The sequence below is a fragment of the Primulina eburnea genome, chromosome 12 (genome assembly GCF_022965805.1).
Source record: "Primulina eburnea isolate SZY01 chromosome 12, ASM2296580v1, whole genome shotgun sequence".
In the NCBI taxonomy this organism is placed as follows: Eukaryota; Viridiplantae; Streptophyta; class Magnoliopsida; order Lamiales; family Gesneriaceae; genus Primulina; species Primulina eburnea.
The window spans coordinates 2,826,345-2,848,494 of NC_133112.1; the positions used below are offsets into that span (position 1 = coordinate 2,826,345).

Genomic DNA, 22,150 nt, shown 5'->3' on the forward strand with positions numbered 1-22,150 from the left:
TCGGAAGATTATCAAGTCAACTAAACAAAGCAATTACCACCAAAGATAGAAAAATCAAATGAATTCAATATAAACAGAAACATGAAGATCCATGAAGATGAAGATGATATAGAGATTCAAGATGATGAACCAATTGCCGAGTACAAAAGAAGTGCTAAAAAGATAAAAACTGACAGGTGCAAAATCATTTCAGGAGGTCTTCAAATCAAAGACAAGAAAATGTGATGGTTTCATTTGTAATCAAATAATTAAATATTTATCTATCAAAAGTTACTCTTCTTTCAAAAATAATTTAAACATATTTAAATAATGTTATCATATACAGATTATCTCTATTTCTCAACGTGCAACGCACGTGCATTTGTCTAGTAATAATTAAGAGCAAAAACTTGTGTGAAACGATCTCACGGGTCGTATTTTGTGAGATATATATCTTATTTGACTCATCCATGAAAAAAAATTATTTTTTATGCTAAGAGTATTATTTTTTATTGTTAATATCGGTAGGGTTGACCCGTCTCACAGATAAAGATTTGTGAGACCGTCTCATAAGAGATCTAGTAATAATTAAGATGTGAAAACATTTGGATAAAGAGTAGGTCTCATGTGAGACCGTCTCACGGATCACAATCTGTGAGACGGGTCTACCCTACCCATATTCACAATAAAAAGTAATACTCTTAGCATAAAAAGTAATACTTTTTCATGGATTATCCAAATAAAGATCCGTCTCACAAAATACGACCCGTGAGACTGTCTCACACAAGTTTTTGCCTTGGATAAAATAAGATTATGAAAATTAAAATATTTTGGTATTATTAAACCTTTTTTATCATCGGCATGATAATATACTTAAAAAGCTCAAATGATTATTTCTAGACATATTTTTACAGAAATTAGTTTTAGAATATTGTGATCGATTTTAAAACTATATAATTTTAAGTTTAATAAATAATTTTTCCAGTAAATCATAAATTTTGAACAATATTTAATAGTATCGCAAATTTTTTAAAAATTTTTTTCCAAAAAAATTATAACATATTTCTTTAATCACTATAAATTCTCAGACAGCTTATAAATTTGTCTCAAGGAGGAGCTTTACGTATTAGCTAACCAGTCCAACGACTTTAATTCAAACTGTACATTAAAAGAATACAGATAACCGCACCAACACCTCACCCGTCTCTTCTGCCATTAATACGTTGGCCTGCTCCCATCAACTCCGAAAACAGGACCAACATTTTCATCACATCTCCCAAACTTTCAAACCCACAAACCAGAATGGCAACATGCTCAATTAATAATCATTAACCGACGCAAATACCTGAAATTTCGATCACATTTAATCAAAACGATTAATTTTTCTTTCCATGGATGATTGCTCTGAAGCAATTCTTGAACCTCCGGCAATTCCTTATAAGCTCCTACTTGATACCGCTTTTGCAATACCCATTTGGAAGTATTTTGCTGGGTTTCTTCTCTTTTGCACTATTTTGTTGTACAATTTTTTGGAGTTCCATTTTTTCCAGGATCTTTTTACTGGATTTCGCGGTGATCCGGTTTCCTTGACGTTTAATCCGAGCTCGGATATATATCGTGCAGTCGTATCCAAGTGTAAGACGCTTCATGGGAGGTAAAGTTCTCTTTTAAAAAAATTGCAAAAACAAAAGTAAAACTAAAATGAGAACTTTCTTGATAGTAGAGTTCAGACAAGTGCTTTAAATTATTGGCTTAGCAGATAGTTGAATCGATAAACAATTTGGTGTTAAAAGAACAAATCATTTAAGTGCTGAAATGTAATTGCATTTATGATTCGGGTTTTTATGGTTGATTGCATTTCTGCCGGTAATGCTGGCCTCTGGATATGAATTTTGGTGGAGGCTAGGGGAAGAATATCTGCATTATTAGTTGTTGAAGATGGCGAGGGATAAAAAGTAATTATACTCTTTATTAGTGATCCTTTCTCATTTCGAAGGTCAATTTTTCATTAGATTTCAGGATGTTTGTTTTAACATTACTTCCTCCAAATTCCTCTTCGAGATTAGAGATGACTGGCAGGGAAATTTCATAGTTGTAGCTATAATCTAGCTTGCTTTTTTCCAGTTCAACTTTGGTTGATATATTGTTTTACTGTAACCCTGGCACTGAATAGGTATTTGGCGACACCCTGGCTCTCAAATCCACATTTCCAAACTTCTTTCATAAACTTCTTTGGGAGGCCTCCGGTGTTTAGCTATCGAAGGTGAAGTATTTCTGCTTCTACTCAAGGATTTCAAGTGCATTACTTTCTTTGTCGGGAAAATTGAAAATAGATAGCATACTTTCAGAGCAATATGCATATTATGGTGTTAGAATGTTTTGATCTTTGTAAGATAATACCGTAGTATTTGCTTTATATTCACTTTTCAAATCTTCCAGGAATAATAGAAACTTGTTCATGCTATTGAAATTATCTGGATACTCCCCTCTAATGCTTGTGTTGAAATTTATCTCAGACAAATGTTTCATGCATCTGATGGTGGGACTTTTGCTCTGGATTGGTTAATGCATTCTGATGGTAAAGAGAATGATACCTAATATTGTTATTTGACTGGCGGAGGCATGTAGCAGATACAGAATGCAAGCATACACCATGCATCATAAAAAGAGTTTTTCCCCAACATAGCTTCTTCAGCTCCATAAATGGGTTTAGAATGCTAAACCTATTCTTGCTGCAGTTGTCATGTTTCATGTTCATGAGTACAATTGCTCAATTACCAATACTTATTTTTTTCTTTTTTCCTTGGAAGAAGCTTCGTCATTTATATCTTCTCTATCTATTTACTTTGATATCTTTTGCACTCAGTTTTTACATTAACACCAAAAAAAAAAAAAAACACCACCACCACAACATACAATTATGGGCTTTCTTGATTAATTTATTTATGCAAAAATCAATCTTTAAATCATCGTTCTTTCATTTTGACATTATAAATTAACTATAATCGCGTTTAAATGTCGTCTACCTCAAACATCACTCCACAGATATAGAAAAACGAAAACTTACACCACTTACTTTGTTTTGGATTGGCTGAAGAGGACCGGGCTTGGTGTGCATGTTTGTGGTATGAATAGATGGAAGAAATATGGCATATCTGGCAACTAGTAACCCCACCTGTGCACACGTTTATGTCTGTTGAGTATCCTATTATATTCCAACTTCTGACACTTAAAACTGATTATTTTTTGTTTAAGAGGTGTGGTTGCTTGCTTCTCGTATAAGACTTTCAGTTTTTTTTGGCAGTATCTGGAGTAGATGCTACAAATAGCCATGTTATTTCTGAAGATGATGCAACTCCAATTATTGTTATGATTCCAGGACTGACAAGTGATTCGGCTTCTCCGGTGAGCTTGGGATTGCGGTCCACTGAATACAGATTTTGTCTGTTGTCATAAGAGAAATTGTTCGATGTTTTAAGTGCTGTACCTGTTTTGTATTTTGGAAGTCATCATTAGTTGAATATGAACTGAAAAATGTAAACAAACTTGACCGTTTTGCCTAAAAGTTGTCTCTTGCAATTTTGGGTAATGGGTAAGGTGATTTCATTGATAACCCAAGTAAACAGTATGCCATCCAAAACATCAGAAGCTTGCATACTAAACAAGAGAGGAGAGAGAAAAAATACTGCATGCTCAGAAAGACATCCATAATAACGAACCCTAAAATCTAATCCAGAGTTCTAGTAGCAAAATAACGAAACAAGAGTTGCAAGAAGCATGTTTATATGGCAAATCCATTTTCCGAAACCTATTATATGGACCTTTTAATGGTTATCTGGCTGGTTTGGGCATTCTTATCTTGCTGTTCAGCTTACCATGTTTTATGGAATTTTTGACAAGTAAGCTATGTTTTGTTTATAGGATGAATGGATTGTATCAGAGTTTAATTTCATTACTTATTGTCGGGAATCAAACAAAACACTAGGAAGGGCAAATCCTTAAGAATCATTTAGTGATTGGATGTCTGCTTCTTTTTTAATTTACATGATCATTGGATAACTTGAATCTCTTTTATTTGGAAATTGACTTTATCTAATTGACTTTTGCTGCAGTATATGAAACATCTTGTTTTCAATACAGCAAAACATGGTTGGAATGTGGTTGTCAGCAATCACCGAGGATTAGGTGGTGTTTCTGTAACTGTAAGTACTAGGATCCTTGGCGATGCTAGCAAAGGATGGTAGGTTTTCTGAAGTGTAACTACTTGTGAAAACGTCTCACTTCTCTCTCGAGGAAGTATTTATTTCAGAGGAGCTATAGTGTGCTTATGTTTGATACAAGCACCTGCAATATCTATATTTCAATGCTTCTCTATTTCGATGCTTGGAATTTGTTGTTTCTTATATGTTGCTTTGTGAAAGATTTGATGATTATTACAGTAAAACTTTTTTTAAAGTTTCTTGTTGAGGTTGAGTGGGAGCTGTTAAGTTTAGATGGCCAACCAGGATTTCTCATTAAAGATATCGATCACAGTTGTTTTTCTGACCCTTGACTTTGGCCTGAGTGATTATATTTCTGCAGTCAGATTGTTTCTATAATGCTGGATGGACAGAGGATGTGCGAGATGTCATTAACTATCTACATGAAAAGTATTATGCAGCACCATTGTTTGTTGTGGGAACTAGTATTGGTGCTAACATTTTGGTATGTTCCCAGTGTATTACCTTGTTCTATGGAGCAGAATGACAGTATTAGTAACTGGATGGTACCTAATTTTTTTTGTAGGTAAAATATCTTGGAGAGGATGGGGAGAATGTTCCGGTTGCAGGTGCTGTAGCAGTTTGCTCTCCTTGGGATCTCTTGGTCAGTTTGTGTGAACTACTAGTACTGGTTTAAAGTCGTATCATTTTTTTTGTTAAGAAACTGTAGACACAATTTATATGACTGATTATTTGTAAAAAGGCTGCTGCTTTTGGTTTGTGTTGGTGCTCAGTATTATAAAGTATCCATAAAAGTTGTGGTTTAAAAAAATGGATATCTGTAGCTGGACAATATTAGAAAAAGACATCATCCAATCCTTCATGTACGATAAGAAGTCAATTATCAATTTTCGGAAGCTATTTTCTTGAGTGGAACATCTTATACATAATACAATCTCGTAACTTAATAGAATTTTCTCTCTTTTATTTCCACTTTCACAGATTGGTTCCAGGTTTATATCTCGAAAACTTGTACAAAAGTTATATGACAGAGCTCTTACCATTGGTCTTCAAGGTTATGCACAATTGTATGTTATTACCCTCTGAAATGATATATAACTTTGTTAGTCCATTTAGAATTCTAGTCCTGTTTCAAAGATGCAATATTTTCATTCACTTATTTCTATCAAGAAGCTATCTTATGTTGAGCTGGCATAAAAGGTCACTAACTTATTGTGTTATATGATTGTGTTATGCAGGCATGAAACTCGTTATTCTCGCCTTGCTAACTGGGAGGGTATCAAAAAAGTTAGTCTTCTGCAGTGCTGTGTACTTTTCGAGCAAGTACTTTTACTTTTTTGGGATTTTTATTGTTTTTACTAAAAATTTGTTTTTTCCTTCGAAATTTGTACAAACCGCTGGTTGCCTTAATATTTTGTTTAATTGCTAAATTTTAAATGCTCCTTATGTGGGCAAGGAACTAGTTGATTAAACTAGACTACCTTTTCCCCGGTAGCTTTGTTCTCTTATATCTCACACGGTTCGTCCGCCTAAGTGTTTTTTGGACTTCTTTGTCATGTACAAATGTATAGCTTTACCCAAATGTCTTCCACTAGATTGATGGCCTTTACTTCATTTGAAACTTGATTCTTCTTGAAAGTTTTGTAAATGTTTTAATCTAAATTGTTCTGGAATTAGTGAAACGAACATGGGTAACATGAATGATGAATGCAACTTATTTTCAAGCATGTTTTTCCCTGTGCGATATATTGTGTTTCAGAAATGAGCTACTTGTATAGAATATTCTTCCTTTCTGGTTAAATATGTGTCTTTTTGTAGTCACGTTCTATTCGGGATTTTGATACTCATGCCACCTGTCTAGTTGGAAACTATGAGGTATCTCTCTCTTGCTCTTCCTCCCTCTCGTATTCGTTGGAAGCATATTGAAATACATTTTCTTTCTTCAAGACTGTGGACACGTACTATAGACGTTGTAGCAGTGCTGCTTTTATTGGACAAGTTTCAGTTCCACTATTATGCATAAGTGCATTGGACGACCCGGTTTGCACCAGAGAAGCCATTCCTTGGGATGAGTGCCGGTATGTTTACATCTCCCTGCCTTCTTACAGTTCATTTGACCCGCCATAACTAATTTTTATTGTAGAGCAAATAAAAACGTCGTTCTAGCCACAACACAACATGGTGGACACCTGGCATTCTTTGAGGGCTTCACTGCATCTGGCCTGTGGTACTTTTTTCTCTACATTATACCTATCTTGTCATTTTTTTTGTAAACTAACGTCTTCATTGATGCGTGAAAATATAAATTTCACTTATCTTTACAAATTTATTAGCATGCAACTTGTGCTCAGTTTTTTACGCCTTGATGAATCCACTACAAATTTATAGGTTGGCCTCATTGATATGAAATAGGAATATTATCATGCAACTAGGCCTTTCCCTCTACACAATATGACCAGTCAGCCAATGCGAACTAGTTTTAAAAGCAAACTTCTACCATGATCTGCTAAATGGCAATTTCACAGAAATTTGGCATGGATCTTTGAATTTGAAGTGTTCTTTTCTCCACAGGTGGGTGACAGCCGTTAATGAATTTCTCGAAGTTTTATATTCGAGTTCTTACATGCATATACAAAAGAAGGTGGATGTTTGTTTCACTATCTTACTTTTCTAGCGACAGGACATTCGCAGCATAAAGCTTGGCTAATAATGGTTACACTTTTACTATCATCATTTCAGAAAGAAAGCAGTGGACCTCATTCTGCACTACTTCAATCTTCGATAGATCAAGGCCCATATCTCAACGTAGCTGATGGAATGGTGGCTGCAATGGGAAATGAGCCAACGGATGGTGCTATCATGGAGACATCTGATGAGACTAACAGAACCGGTTTTGATACAGGCAACCATGAGGTCACTGATCCAAGAAAACCGGATTCTTCATCCTTTGTGGCTCAAACCTCTGAAGAAGGTGGGGATTCAAAGGGCTCAACTGTCGTTGAAAGGTGCTTATATCAGATTTCGCGACAAAATAAGAGGTCCATCTGGTTGCTTGCTTATGTAGCCATTCTATCAACTTGGCCTATAGTCGGGGCAGCACTTGGTTTTTTCTTCAAAAAGAAGATTAAAAGAGCATTACAATGAAAAACCGCCTAATTAAAATCTATCACAGTTCCTGTACTAGTTTGCATAACGCTTCTTATTAAGTTTCAAGAAACATTTAAGACCGCTCAAGTCTCGTTTCATGATATTATTACAAATAATTTTATCATTCGTTAATTCAATTTGTGATAGTTGTTGCGAACTTTGTGTTAAGTTGTTAGATACGTATCATTTACATATAGTTTTGATATCTAACACGTCTACCGTGCACATCTTTGTGAGCAACGATGATGTGTCACTCACCAATTGGATGTGATGAAATATAGAAAATTGCGCATCCAATGAGTGGGTGACACCTCATCGATGCTCACAAAATATGTACGGTAAGTGTACAAGATATCAAAACTGTCATTTACATATACGATATGTGGTGTTTCTAATTATAAAAAAAAAATTGCAAACATATAATTTTTTTGACACAAATTTACTATTAAATACACTTTAATACTATTAAAATAATTTTTTTAAGTCGAAATTTTCAAATAATAATGTATTCATAAAATAAAATAGTAAAGTTAAGATTTTAAAAATAAGAAATTTAAATTTAAAAAATCGAAAACTCCTGTTCATGTGTTCTAACCGATCAAAACGGTTTTAAAGCGATGTCTGAACAAACCCGTGACTGGTTTCGGATCAAACCGGTCGACTGATCGATCCGATTTTGAAAACACTTGCCAATACCATTATGTACTAGACCAATTTACTTGTTACATAAAAAAAATACCACGATCCTCCATTTGTCATCTCCAACTCTCCATCTTCTAATAATTTGCATAGTTTCAATGCTTTCTTCAAAATGTACCACAACCATAATCTCTTTTCCAAGATGATGTTTATTAATACGGATTCATCTGGCTGATAAAAAACATTTGAACCTTACTTTCCAGAAACAAAGAAAAATAAAAAAAGAACAAAAATGTAAATCGATTACAAAGGGGAAACCTTAGGTGAACAATCACAATCAAGTATAATTTCTTTTTTAGAACAAAAAAAAACTTCGAGTTGTGACTTTCAAAACGATGACAGTAAGATTTTACAACATTTATCAAAATACACGAGTTAGATTTTTAACTTTAATAACGTAAAGAAATCAGAAATGAATAAGAAAAGGCATCTTCGACATAAGGATTCATATAACTGTGTTATGCACCAGCAGAAGTAAAGAAGAACACAAAAGTGTCGAGACTTGAGAGGCAAGGAAAATAAATAAAAAAATACTTATATATTTCGTAGGTGATTTCCTTCGAAAGGTCACATGATTCAAAGACCACCTTGCCTTCCCAGATTTTTACATAGTTATTCTTTTACACTGCTAACATGAACCTCCCACCGGTGACCGGTGGGGAAACAAAACGATGCACTGCGAGATACACACTCGCAAATAAGGTTAGTACAAGCTGCATCAACTGCCCTCTGATTTCTCCAAAGCTGTAAGAGAGAGAGCCAAGTGAGTTCCAACTATGGAGAGCAGCAAACCAAGGGTGATATTACTTGGATGCTTTAGGATTCTGTCTTAGCATCCAAGTATGAACAGATTCAATAAGCAATAACTCATATTGTGACATGTTCTTCGAGGGAACACAGTGTCGTGTATTGGGTGGTTAACGAGTTCTCAAATGTTCCACTACATGTATCAATTTCATCAGAAAGCCAATTTAAGTCGCTTCACATGTTTGAATGTTTGCCATAGGTCCAAGCCGCATAGAGCAATCATAACAACACTAGATTTGACATTGCTTGTAATTTGTAAAGAAGGAAAGAATTAACATAATTTGTAAAGAAGGAAAGAATTAACATAATTTGTAAAGAAGAAAAGAATTAACATAATGATAAATAACCATTCAACCAGATAGAGTCCGTGACCGGACATATTAATAGATTTTGGCATTCATAACCACCGATCAAAGAGATCAATCATGCAGACACTAAGAATAGAGAGCAGGAGAGATTTAAAGATAAGGGAGATGACACTGACTGTTGTAGTTCAGAAGCTTCTCGATGAGATCAACATGAGTCATCAGCATTCTTCGGCAGCAGTACCGAACAAGCATAAGTGCATCTAGAGCATCGCTGCAAAGAAAACTCGTGTGGTTACCTTGATATCGTACAAAGATAACATAAATGGGAAATAAATTTTAAATAACTCGTCCTCGTTTCTTTCTCAAAAGTCAAAACGACGGATGAATTAAGTTTATTTAACTAGCTAAACTGCAATTTTCTATACAAAGGTTATCCTATCACACACTTCTACCAAATTAATATTCTCTAACGAAACAAGATCATGACAAAGCACGCAATTTACCAGGTGTCGTATTCAAGGATTATTTCATCTCACGGATTTGAATGAATTGTTCAAGGAATTCGTTCAAATTTACTTTTAGAAGAATAAAACAAAAAGTTAGTGACACTTTCATATGTTACCCGGTACAGAACCAGGAAAAGATACTTTTCATCAATAGATGAATCTCAAAGGCAAGAAACCACCATAAACCATATCCGTAAATGAATAATGTATTCATTCACACTGCTTTATGGAAAAAAATTAAGATTCATTTACGCGAATCAAAATTTAACTTTGATGTTTCCAGAACAAACTGCGATTCTTGCACTTTGACCCGAAGATAAGAGAACATAACTTCAAAGCAAATATCAACATCAGAACATTAAATTAACCTCTTACAGGAAACAAATCATTAACCCCGATGCAAGAAAACTCACCCTTCGGTGTAATCAGACTGGAGTAAGTCAAGATACATATCCCATTTGTTTCCAATCACCTAAAAGAAAGGTTTTCCAAGAAAATCAAATCATCGACGCAAGTATTAAGCACGAGTAAATCTAAACAAAGACTACAAAAAGTGAAAGACGACCTTCCCACATGTGAAGCAACGAACCGGAATGATCATCTTGCCCTTCGCTAGGGTTTCTCTCCGGTAGGTAAAACACGAAAAGAATTTCGTCACACCAGCATAAATTGGGTCGGGTCTTTATAAAAACAATAAAAAAATGCACACCTTATTATTATTTTTAACTTGAATAAATAATATTAAAAATTTAACACAAAATTATTTTTAATTTAAAAAAAATGTTCTATTTAAAAGAAAATTTTTTTTAGATTTTTTTTATGTGAAAGAGTGTCTGACTTGAAAGTTTTTAGTGGATTAAGAAGGATAATTATGAAAGTAAATATTTTGGTATTTTCTCATGTAAGAAGTTAGACAAAAACTTGTGTGAGATGATTTCACGAGTCGTATTTTGTGAGACAAATATCTTATTTGAGTCATTCATAAAAAAATATTACTTTTTATGCTAAAAATATTACTTTTTAATTTTCGTACCCATTTAAAACAAATTATTTTCAAAATTAGCCTTATTTACTAATTAATAATCATCATAAATTACTTTTTTTCCCACTACTACGACTCGATGAGTTATTATTTCGAAAAAAATACTAGACTCAAATTATTTTCCAAAATTTCTAACATAATAATTGAAATAAATGTACTATATTACATAGTTTTCAGTTTATCATAATTTTTTAATAATTTTAAAAAGATGTAAGTTTATTACAATTATTAAATTCATATATATTTTCGATGTAGTGATTTTTAAAATTTTGATTTTATAATTGAAGTTAAATATTTTAATTTAATGATGGTACCAGGTCATAATTTTTTCATTGACATTTTACAAATAATTAATTCATCGAAATATCAACTTTACTCTTCATAAATGCTACTTTAATAACTTTAATGAGAAATAGATTTTCACTCCATAAATTTACTATATTTTTTACATTCTTAAAGGATTATTTGAACAAAAATTGCAAAAATTCTAGATTTACATGAGATCACCTCCAGAGGCGGAGCTAGGTTTGTAAGTCAGTGTAGGCGACGATATATTATTATTAATAAAGCAAAACAAAAGTTAATCATAAAAAATTACAAAATAATTACCTTACAATTGTTCTTTTCGAGTCTTCATATTTTGAAACCTCTTTACGATAGCTTCATTATCAATTGTTAGGAATATCTCTTTCTCTACATAGACAATGAGACTATCATTCATACAATCATCACTCATTCGACTGCGCAACCTGTCTTTCACAATTTTCATGGCAGAAAACACTCTCTCTACACTCGCAGTCGCAACTGGTAGAATTAATGCCTATGTCAAAAGCTTATAAACCAGCGGATACACCATATTTTTCTTTGACATAACTAACTTCTCTGAAAGATCAACAAGTCCTTTTAATCCTTGAAATGCTTTGTTAAAACGCATATCACATATATAAGTTTCAAGTTGATCATCAAGCATAAGGAGATCAAATCTTGAGAAATCTTGTGGATAAAACTCAGCTAGTTGCATCAATTTTTTCTTGTCAAAAGCCACAAAAGAGTTTTGTGGACACAAACAAGCTACACAAAGTAGTAACTCTATACCTGCCTCTGAGAAACGATGATTTAACTCTTGAAGCTGTATATCAATAACACCATAGAATAAATCCACACGATAGTGATGCAAATTTGTCACTTCTGGTCGATTACGATGGGGACGACCACGTGGTGCCCAACGTGTGAACATATCATCCATTTTGAGAATACCAATGTAATGTTGCTCGCAAAAATGGTAAACCTTTTCCAAAAATGAATCCCAACCTTCATCTCTAATCATTTGCAGTCGGTGTTTGCATATTTGTACCAAATCCATTGCATTCACAATATCCTGATCTTTTTTTTGCAATGCCGTCGACAATTCACTCGAAATTGCTAAGACATGTTTCATCAAGTGTAGATTGAATGCAAAATCAAATGAAAGTATTGACTCCAATAAATTAAATGCCTCAGTTTTTTGATCAGGAGAACTAGAATCATCTTCTGAAATTATTTCAAGCACATCACTCACAGCAGAGAACATGGAAATTAAGCTGATCAAAGAACTATAATGTGAGCCCCAACGTGTATCCCCAGCACGTTGGAGGCTAGTTTCTTGATTAAGTCCCCGACCACTTGAAATATCACCCCTCTCCAATGCCTCAACGATAAAATCTGAATGTTTCTCTCGAAGAATATCAGAACGTTTGCAAGATGCTCCAACAACATTTACCACATCACCAACAACACGAAAAAAATTAGAAATCGGAAGATTTTTCTTGGCAACAGCTATCAGAGCTAGTTGAAGTTGATGTGCAAAACAATGTATGTAAAAAGCACATGGGTTCTCTTTTAAAATGAGTGCTTTTAGACCATTAAATTTACCCTGCATATTACTTGCTCCATCAAAACCTTGTCCTCTCAACTTAGACATGCTCAAATTATATCTAGAGAACATCTTATCAATGGCAGCCTTAAGTGATAATGCTGTAGTACTAGCAACATGTTCAATCCCGACAAAGCGTTCATTTACATGCCCACTACTATCTACATAACGGATAACAACCGACATTTGCTCCTTTGTTGACACATCACGAGATTCATCAACTAAAATAGAGAACAATGAATCACCAACATCTCTAATAATAACATTAACCGTTTCAATGGCACAAGCATTCACTATTTCTTTCTGAATATCAGGTGATGTTAACTTGCAATTTTTAGGAGCATTTTTCAATATCACATCATCAATCTCTTTGTTATGAGCACCTAAAAATTCCAGTTGGACAAGAAAATTACCTGGATTAAGTGAACTTTCAGTTTCATCATGACCCCGAAATGAAAGCCCTTGTCGCAACAAAACTCTAATACAGTCAATTGAAGTATTGAGACGAATACGATAATCATTCCGCATTTGCCTTGACTGTTTGTGAAAAACCGATTGAATGTGCTTATCTTGATTCATCAAAGCTTCACAATCCATTCGAGCTTTATGATGTTCACTGTCATGTTGACCAACATGGATATTTAATCTATCTTTACATTTCCAATTTGTAAATCCTTCACTAACAAAAGTCTCTCCTCCGGCTTGTTTTCCCTTAGCTGTCTTGAAGAGATAGCAATACAAACAATACGCATCATCTTTTTCTATACTATATTCCAACCAATCACCAAATTCCTTGAACCACGAAGGATTGAACCGTCTACATTGGCTTACTCCAAATTTTCGTTTGGGGAATTCATAGCCTGAAGATTGACATGGACCTTTTTGCAAATATGCCCTTCGTACTTGATCTCTAATGTTAGCATTATAATCACAAATTGGAGTTCTTAGTCCAGGATCTGTCGGTAACTGTGAGAAATCAAATTCTTCAACTCTAACATTTTCAATTTTTTGTTCTTCTGGTTCTGGATCTTTTCTTTTAAAAAATCTATGCATTGTAGATTTATTGATTTTCTGATAAAACAATTTCAAGAATAAAATAACACAAAATCAATAATTCCTCAAAGCACAAACTGGTTCAAGTCGTTCGACAAATAAAGGCTGAAATCGAGTCAAATAATTACCAAAAACGAAGCTAACCTGAGCTATGACTGTCTCGAGGTGAGTAGCGGCGGAAGTTCGCCGGAAACTCGCCGGAAATCGCCTGAAATCTTGCTACAGTAGCTGAAAAGGAGCTGGAATAATTTACGATTTCAATACCTCAACAAACTAATACAAAACTACCAAGAATCCAAGCCGAAAGTCCCGAAACCTTACCTGAATTTGTAACAAGAACTCACGCCGATAAAGCTCTGAACCAGCTGGAATAGAGAATGTTCTTCTTCGATTATTGTGCTGCTGGGTCGCCGGTGGTGTGGGCTAGCTTTGGCGCTGGTCGGAGCTCCAGTCGGGACTGCAGCGGCGACGGGCGCAGGTGACTCGGAAAAAGGGACTGCAGCGGCGATGGGAAACAGATTGAACCAGAATGAGTAATGGCAATTGGCAAATGGCTTCACGTCATTTTCATTTCTTTTTTAAAAACATTGGGCTGGGCTTTAATTTAATTTATTTTGGGCCATATATACTAATTTTTTTTTTTGGCCCAGTGTGGGCAGCAGCCCACATTGGGCTGCAGCAAGCTCCGCCTCTGATCACCTCCGCAGTATAGTTTTGATATAATGAATATCCGATAAGTTAATATTCACTTATTAAATATACACGACGTCATCTCAACGGTGCTCACATATGTATTCAAAACAAGTGCTCATATGTCAAAACTATATACATATATATAGTTTTGATATGATAAATACCTATTGTGGGCGTCTATGTGTGCACCGGCTGAGGTCATATGCACTTATTAGATGTACATGACGTCATCATAGCGGTACTCACGTAGGTACACATAATAGATTTTGAGTTGTGAATGGAGAGAGAGAATTTTTCACGGAATAAATATAAAGTATGTTTGTGACTTCTAAAAAAAAGTTGTTCTTCAATAATCACTTAAAAATAATTTTTCTTAATTTCACATATTTTTTTTTGTTAGATTTTGCTTAATTTCATGAAAACATCAAAGTCGATCTCACATCAATTTTGATTCTTCAAAAGTGATTTTGATATTTTGATAAATAAATGAAAATTTCTTTGGACATCCTTACTCTTGTTTTGAAGTGAGAGATTTGTGTTATCCAATTAAGAGTATTTGATATTTTATTAAACAACTATTGTTATAACAAGTGTAATGTTACATATACAATCAAATTTATACGATAATTCTTATAACATAAAAAAATAAATATAAAAATTTAATTTATCAAAATCTCATGAAAAATTCAATATAAAATCTCATAAAATGATAACAAAATCTCACGATATAATTATTATGAATATTGTTGCACGATATATTTGTTATACATTTAACATGAAACATATGTGCCTCATAATTAGGCATATTTCATAACAACCATATTATGTACACAAAATTATTATCGAATATAATTTCTCAATATATAAATCTCAAATTCCAAACGTGAATGTAATAAATAAGATCCATTGTGAGACAAGCTCACTGATTTTTTTATGAAACAGTCAATTCGATTCATACTTAAAGTTAAAAACAATAATTTTAATATAAAAAATAATATTTTTTCATGAAATAAGATCGAGTTGGATATCTTCTCACGAAATTTCAGATGAGTGAGTCTCATGTGAGACCGTCTCACGGATCAAAATATGTGAGACGGGTTAACCCTACTCATATTCACAATAAAAAGTAATACTCTTAGCATAAAAAGTAATACTTTTTCATGGGTGACCCAAATAAGAGACCCGTCTCACAGATACGACCCGTTAGACCGTCTTACACAAGTTTTTGTCATTTCAAATACTCTACCATCTTAATTCTCTCATTAACTAGATTTGGTGAAAATTTAATAAACGACCCCCCATCCTTTACTTAATGACAATAATAATAACGAGAAGATATTAACTAGTGCCGCAAGTGACAAGTTATAGCCGTTAGAATCCGAATACATATTCCACCTTCTATAACAGTATCTCTTCACAAACTTCAAGAATCCCAAATCCATGGCCGCCGATTCAGAAGATGATGACTTCAGCTTCCCTGCCACCACCACCGTCCCTCCACCGCATTTCATGGAGTCCCCGCCTCTATGGCGGCTCCCCCGCCAAAACCACTACCAAGAATTCGACTTTTGTTCTTCCTCCCAAGAACTCAGAACTCGCAACAACAACAACACGAATTTCCCCGCCACCACCGCCGTCCCTCCACCGCATTTCAATTTTTGCTTGTTCCAAGAACTGAAACCCAAAAGTTCTGCAGTTACTCAGAGACGGAGTTATTCTTATGGCGATTACGAAGACGAGAGAATGGACGTGTTGTGGGAGGATTTGAACGAAGACGTACACTTCTCGAGAAATTGTGTGAAAATGCCGGCGGAAACTTGTGATAATGCTAATTCATCACCTGGACGAGCGGTGCAAGTAAGTTGCATCGAAGCATTGAAACTGTCGAGATCAAATGGACACAGGTTTTCTGGGAAGAAACCGAAGATCCTAGTTTTCATCAAAATCTTGAAAAAAGTTCTTGTCCACCGTAATTCTCGTTGTTCCATCAAGAAACGAGCATGGTGATTATCTTTCTTCTTAGTTTTTGGTTTAATATATATTAGGAAATTACAGTTTCTTGAGGTTAATTCGAAGACGAATACGTTTCCTTCTTTTTATTTGTTAATCTCGTACTTGTAATGTAATTCTCGAACAATCGTGTGTGATTTATCCAAAAAACAGCACATGCATTTGTATATTCAAACGGAGACAAGATATACGATTCCATTTGCTTCATAATTAGTCAGACATGCCGACCAATTATTGCACATGATTTACATATATAAGCAAGCATCACCTAATGGTGTTCATTAATTTATAATAATTTCTTTTTGTTTTTCTTTTTTAAAATAATAATAATTTCTTTTGGTAGTTGTAAAAATCTATATGATAATATTTACTACAATTCTAGATCGAACTATTCTTCTTATATTAAGACAATATACGTTAATTGGTATATTAAGAAATGTATTTTAAAGAGGGTTGACTTAATTATTTTTTTAAAAAATAAAACTATCTATTATTAAGATTGTAAACTAATGTCACGAAATACATGATCTGACAACCACAAAGATACATCACAATTAACACATATATAGGTGCCTAATGATTATGCATATTTCATAACAACCATATTATATACACAAAATTATTATCGAATATAATTATTCCCAATATAAAAATCTTGAATTCCAAATGCAAATGTAATGCGAGACAGTCTCAGGATATTTATCGATGAGACAGATCAATTCTGCTCATATTTACAATAAAAAATAATCTTTAGAAAAAAATTATAATTTTTCGTTGAACCAAAATAGAAGATCTGTCTTATAAAATTGATACGTAAAACTATTTCATAAAATTGATATGTGAAACTGTATCTCATATAAATTTTGTTTTGTGATAAATATATGTGTGTCTATATATACAGAATCTATTAAACTATGTTACGGGAATATGATTCGCACACCTTTTTCAAGTCATTATTTATGAAAAAGAAAGATTAACATTAGCGTAAAAATATTTGAATTATTAAAGAAATAAGATATTATGATGTGAATTCGGGTCACAAAATCTTATAAACTTCACAAGTTTATCACGAATTTGATAAACAAAATAATTATGTTAATTTACGTAGAATCGGACTTTTGTCATTTTAATAAAATTTATAACTAGTAGCTGGTACAAAATTCAAATATTTTATATAATTCAGCAGTACATACGTGACGTTTTGATTGCTCTACTATAATTATTGCACCACCAAGGTAAGGTTCATACAATTATTTTTGTAAATTTTATCTATCAAAATATGTTAAATCATTAATCTCAAATAATTCTTGTATCACTTTTTCAGATGCATTTAATATATTTGTACATTAACGTCGATCGGAAAACATTTAATAACCAATTCGTTCTTTACATGTCAACTCACTATTTTAAATTTTTTCATTATATACCCATTAATTTTCCAACTACAAATCGATATTATTTTATAATACTAGTCCAGCAGGGCCTGCTTTAAAAATGTTGGAGAGTTCAAATCGCATTAACGAACCGTATGTGGAGCACGCTTTTTGTAAAGATTTAGCCCGACTTAGGAGAGTCTCGTGGAGTGGAAAGCACCGAATCGGCGTTTCTGCTAATCTTCCCCCCGTCGCACGCCATCTTCAGTCCAGCAATTCAAGTTGCTCTGTTTTCTATTTTTCTACAAATTCTTGTGCAATTTATCGATTCAATATTTTTCTTCACGGGTTTTCTTTATTATATTGAAATCCGTGCTTGCTTGTGTGTGGGTATGTGTTTACACTTTGTATCGTTCCTGTTTCCAGCTATTTTAACTTCTTAATGGAAACGATATTGTTCCTGTTTCCAGCTACTTTAACTTCTTGATGGAAACGAGACGGTCAGTCCAATTTCATGAGAACTGGAGTAATTTTAATTATATGTTTCGCAAAAGTTTATCTTTTCATTTTCGTGCGCTCCTTGAATTTTCAGTTTTGTTCTGAATTTTACTCTTTAGTTGATGGGCACACAATTCTAACTTTTTAAATTTCTCCTGATAGAAATATTTTTTCTGTTTACTTTCCATCCGGCAGCATGTTAATTTGGTGGTTGCTTATGCAATCGATTTTTTAACTATCATTGTGTGGGATTGACTAGAATATTTTAGGTTCAGATTAGCTAAAGAAGCTCGTCCATATGATGTTCTGGGGATGAATAAAAATATGTCAGCTGAAAACATAAAGAAAAGGTACACTTGTGATGATATTTTAGGATGACCAGAAAATTCTCATACTATTCGCAAGTCAAATGTTGTTTGTAACATTCAATTTCTTTGTTCTATAGCACTCCTACCATCTCAGAAACTAGAAAAATATAGCCGTGTTCTATGGTAGATCATGCTATATCCTTGTTTGATGTATGTGAATACCCATTGTGATTGAAAGCAGCTCTTTTTGAAACATGTGGCCAATAATATCATATAATATGATATTTAGGTATTGGAAATTGTCTCTAATGGTTCATCCTGACAAATGCTCTCACCCTCAAGCTAACCAAGCATTTGTTAAGTTGAACAAAGCATTTAAGGATTTACAGGATGCTGATAAGGTAAGTACTTTGACAAGTTTCAACTCTGTGAATTTTACGTACTTGCGTGCTAATGTAAACAATGCTCAGGCTCATGATTTGAACTTGATATGTGCATAGGAGCTTATTGCCTTAGTGGCATGTTTCGGATAATATAACTGTCGTTCTATATTGTCACGTGCCTGGATCTTTTGAAGATATTGATCACAATTTGTAGACCTCAAAGAATCCACGATAGCAAGGAGCCTATGTTAAAAATGGAATAATCCGTAGCCTGGACAGCTTGCGTAGGAGCCTACAAAGTAACTGTAATTTATAATACAGATAAGAAATTTGATTTACATCATAAGCATATTATCTTTTGGCAGCGAAAAGAGCATTAGATGACAAAATAAAGGCGAAGGAGGAACAAGAATCATTTCAGGTACCATATGTCACTGTATTATGTATACAGAGTGACAGGCACCACAGAGCTGTTTATTGACAGAAACCGTTTAATTTTATGCAGGCAGAGCTGAAAGTCATGCGAGAGGCTGCACAATGGAGACGTCTGCAAGGTGTGATATTTTCTGGAAAATTTCGTGTGATACATATGCATGAAGTGGGTGGGCGATGAAATCTAAAAGACTTGCTTGTAGACAGTCAATGTGTTAAATTAAATATCTTCTCTTTTAAAGTCAGCTTAAGTGGTCTGATATTCGCGACTGAAGTTTTCAAGTCCATTGCAGAACATGCAAATTTAACCTTAAGTTTGAGTTGCACTCGGACACTTCATATATAACCATTTTCGACACCTCTCATTAATCCTTTACCGTGCTCTTCTATTATACTTGCTCCTGGATGTCATTTTAAAAAATTGACAAAAATCTTGTGAATTGATTAAATCTGAACTGCTATCTTTTGTGTGCCATACCTCTGGCTTTCCTTTATCAGGTATTGTAGGGATTCGATCATCATCATCATCATCATCATGTTGGTAAGAATAGGTTCGAAGATATTTAGCTAAAGAGAATGATCTTGTTATGAAAATGAAATTGTTATCTGGTAGGTATATCTACGGAGGGCGATGACATACTTTTGGGAGAGTCGGATGTTAAAGTGGCCCCAAAGAGAGAAGAATGGACGACGACATTACCTCCTGAAAGAAAGGTAGGGTCAATGCTGTCATATACACACTTTCTTTTTCGGCACCTTCATAATTCAGGTTCAATTTCTAAAAGCTACAATATACTATGCTAGCTGTACACAATTAAGCCTCTTGGGGACCGCGTTTGCACCGGCTTTGTCTATGCCCCACCCGGACTATTTTTTATCCCCAACACGTCGTGTAAATTTTCATAGAAATATGGGGGACTCACATCATTTAGCAGTCTTGCAGAGATACCCGAAAAATTATTCTAGTTGGAGCTTTAGACCCACCTGGTTTCCACCTGAATTAATATTCTGACTACGACGACTGTAGCAGAATGCACATGACCCTTAAATGTAAAGATTAGAGTCGACAACTGAGTTCAATAGTTATGTTAATCATCTTACCTTGGAGAATTCCGTAATGCATATTCAATGAGTGGCTAGGTGTGACGATGAAAGATATGTTATAAAAGCGACTATATTATCTTGTCAAAAATTCTCTAGCCATCTTTCGCCTCTAGCGATTTGCCAATTTTAGATGATAATAAGATTATAAGTTTATCCAATATCGAGGGTCAAGAGACAAATCAAATAGATGTGAAGTCTAAATGTCTAATCACCTTGTCTGAAGTTCCGTTTCTTATATAAAACACCTCGTCCAAATTGTTTTTTTAAAAATAAATCTGTAAAATATGAAATATGCATGAAAGTTGATTGTTGCTGAGAGTTCAGTTGTTCAATTTTTACGTTTTCTGATATTAGCTTCTCCCTCCTAGTCTGGCGTGAGCAGCTAGCACTCAACTAAGTTTAGTGAGAGCTCTAAAGAAGGACGTGGTGATACCAGTGTTTGGACCGATACACCTTCAGAAAGAGCTTAAAAGGGAGAGATGAAATACGTGTTTGTTCATTGTTGGTAACTTGGTTGCCTAATATGCTTCATGGCAGTTAATTAGAAGCCTGCAACGAAGCTGCAGCGCTAGCTGCAAATGAACACGAGCCGAGAAAAATTAGCCCTGAAGTGAAACTGGTATCAATATAACAAGGCAAAACGATCAAAATCATTGGTAGAAAAGCACCAGGAGGCGTCAACAAAGAGTCGGTGTAAAGAAGAGGCCAAAGCAGGAGTCCGTGAAACAGGAATGGGAGGGGAGTCATCCATGGAAGCCTGGGGACCGTGAAAAGGATTCAACTGCCGGGAGGCAAAGCGTTAACCTTAACCGTGCATGAAAACATGACTCAGGGCTTGTCTTCGAGGTTTTCTTGGATTTCTTGTTTGAAATAAAGTTTATTTCACTGTTGTATTCAAACAGACGTAAAATTCTTTTTAGAACAAAGAAAGCTTTTTTAAGTACGTGTCATCGATTAATCTTTTAAAATAAGACAAAACTTCTTGCCGGGTCCTTGTGTAATTATGGAGCTCAACGCGGAGGATCCCCAGTGTTGGTCCATAAAGATAAAAAAATGATTCCAAGAACACCGTAATTGATTGTAGCTTGAAATGAAGCAATCATCTGAGTACAACTTTTCGGCTCGTATGATCATCCCTCTTGCAATCCAAGCAATGCCCAATAAAATAATTATACAATTCACAAAATAATTAAATTGAATGAGGAAAGAAACTTTTCATTAAGTATATAATACCATGATATAATGTATTTTTTTACTTTTGTTCTTTTTCCTCTAAAGATTAATATGACATAATTAGCTACAAAATCATGAAATCAAGCTGGATTAATTCTTCAAATTTTATTAATGTCATTTGAAAGTTAAATAGGGATAAAAGATGGAGGACCCTCTTATTTTCCAATAAAAGGATGCTTTGGGGTTAAAAAATGTTTTTTTTTTTGAGTAAGCAATGAAATCCAATTTGGATTAAAGGGAATAACCTTGTAATACATCAATCATCAAACCATTGCTGTCCTATGATGTAATGAGAGACAATATTTGGCTTTGTGTGGAGGCATGTCACAATCAGTCTCAGTTAATAAATGGTAACTTGGATCCACTCGGCCACTCCTACTAGATCTAGAAGCTTTGTTGAAGTCATTTTCAAGCTTAGTTATCCCCACCAGAATCTTCCCTAG

At 34.2% G+C, this 22,150-nt stretch overlaps 3 protein-coding genes and 1 pseudogene across 5 annotated transcripts; 2 read left to right on the forward strand and 2 right to left on the reverse strand.

Annotated features, from left to right (window-relative positions):
- Positions 1-1,131: 1,131 nt before the first annotated feature.
- LOC140807095 (embryogenesis-associated protein EMB8-like) lies at positions 1,132-7,470 on the forward strand. 3 transcript variants are annotated; one of them, XM_073163774.1, is made up of 14 exons: positions 1,132-1,633; positions 2,153-2,242; positions 2,496-2,557; positions 3,284-3,384; positions 4,092-4,181; positions 4,561-4,683; positions 4,765-4,842; positions 5,181-5,266; positions 5,438-5,522; positions 6,018-6,074; positions 6,147-6,277; positions 6,343-6,426; positions 6,771-6,840; positions 6,939-7,470. In XM_073163774.1, exons 1-14 carry the CDS (start codon positions 1,371-1,373, stop codon positions 7,341-7,343), a joined length of 1,725 nt encoding a protein of 574 aa, XP_073019875.1. In that variant the 5' UTR covers positions 1,132-1,370; the 3' UTR covers positions 7,344-7,470. The 3 variants fall into 3 exon arrangements, with proteins under 3 accessions (XP_073019875.1, XP_073019876.1, XP_073019877.1); XM_073163775.1 differs by having other exon boundaries at positions 1,134-1,633; positions 5,438-5,486; XM_073163776.1 differs by lacking the exon at positions 1,132-1,633 and adding an exon at positions 3,077-3,174 and having other exon boundaries at positions 2,173-2,242.
- Positions 7,471-8,564: 1,094 nt separating this feature from the next.
- Positions 8,565-10,365, reverse strand: LOC140807301 (DNA-directed RNA polymerases II, IV and V subunit 10). Its single transcript, XM_073164098.1, has 4 exons — positions 10,232-10,365; positions 10,080-10,138; positions 9,337-9,431; positions 8,565-8,789 (listed from the first exon to the last, which is right to left on the reverse strand). The coding sequence occupies exons 1-4, from the start codon at positions 10,265-10,267 to the stop codon at positions 8,764-8,766; spliced, it is 216 nt and encodes a 71-aa protein (XP_073020199.1). The 5' UTR covers positions 10,268-10,365; the 3' UTR covers positions 8,565-8,763.
- Positions 10,366-11,528: 1,163 nt separating this feature from the next.
- LOC140807871 (uncharacterized) lies at positions 11,529-15,808 on the reverse strand. Its single transcript, XM_073164830.1, has 4 exons — positions 15,710-15,808; positions 13,995-14,227; positions 13,818-13,912; positions 11,529-13,480 (listed from the first exon to the last, which is right to left on the reverse strand). The coding sequence occupies exons 1-4, from the start codon at positions 15,806-15,808 to the stop codon at positions 11,529-11,531; spliced, it is 2,379 nt and encodes a 792-aa protein (XP_073020931.1).
- LOC140807873 (uncharacterized) lies at positions 15,807-21,406 on the forward strand (annotated as a pseudogene).
- Positions 21,407-22,150: the final 744 nt, after the last annotated feature.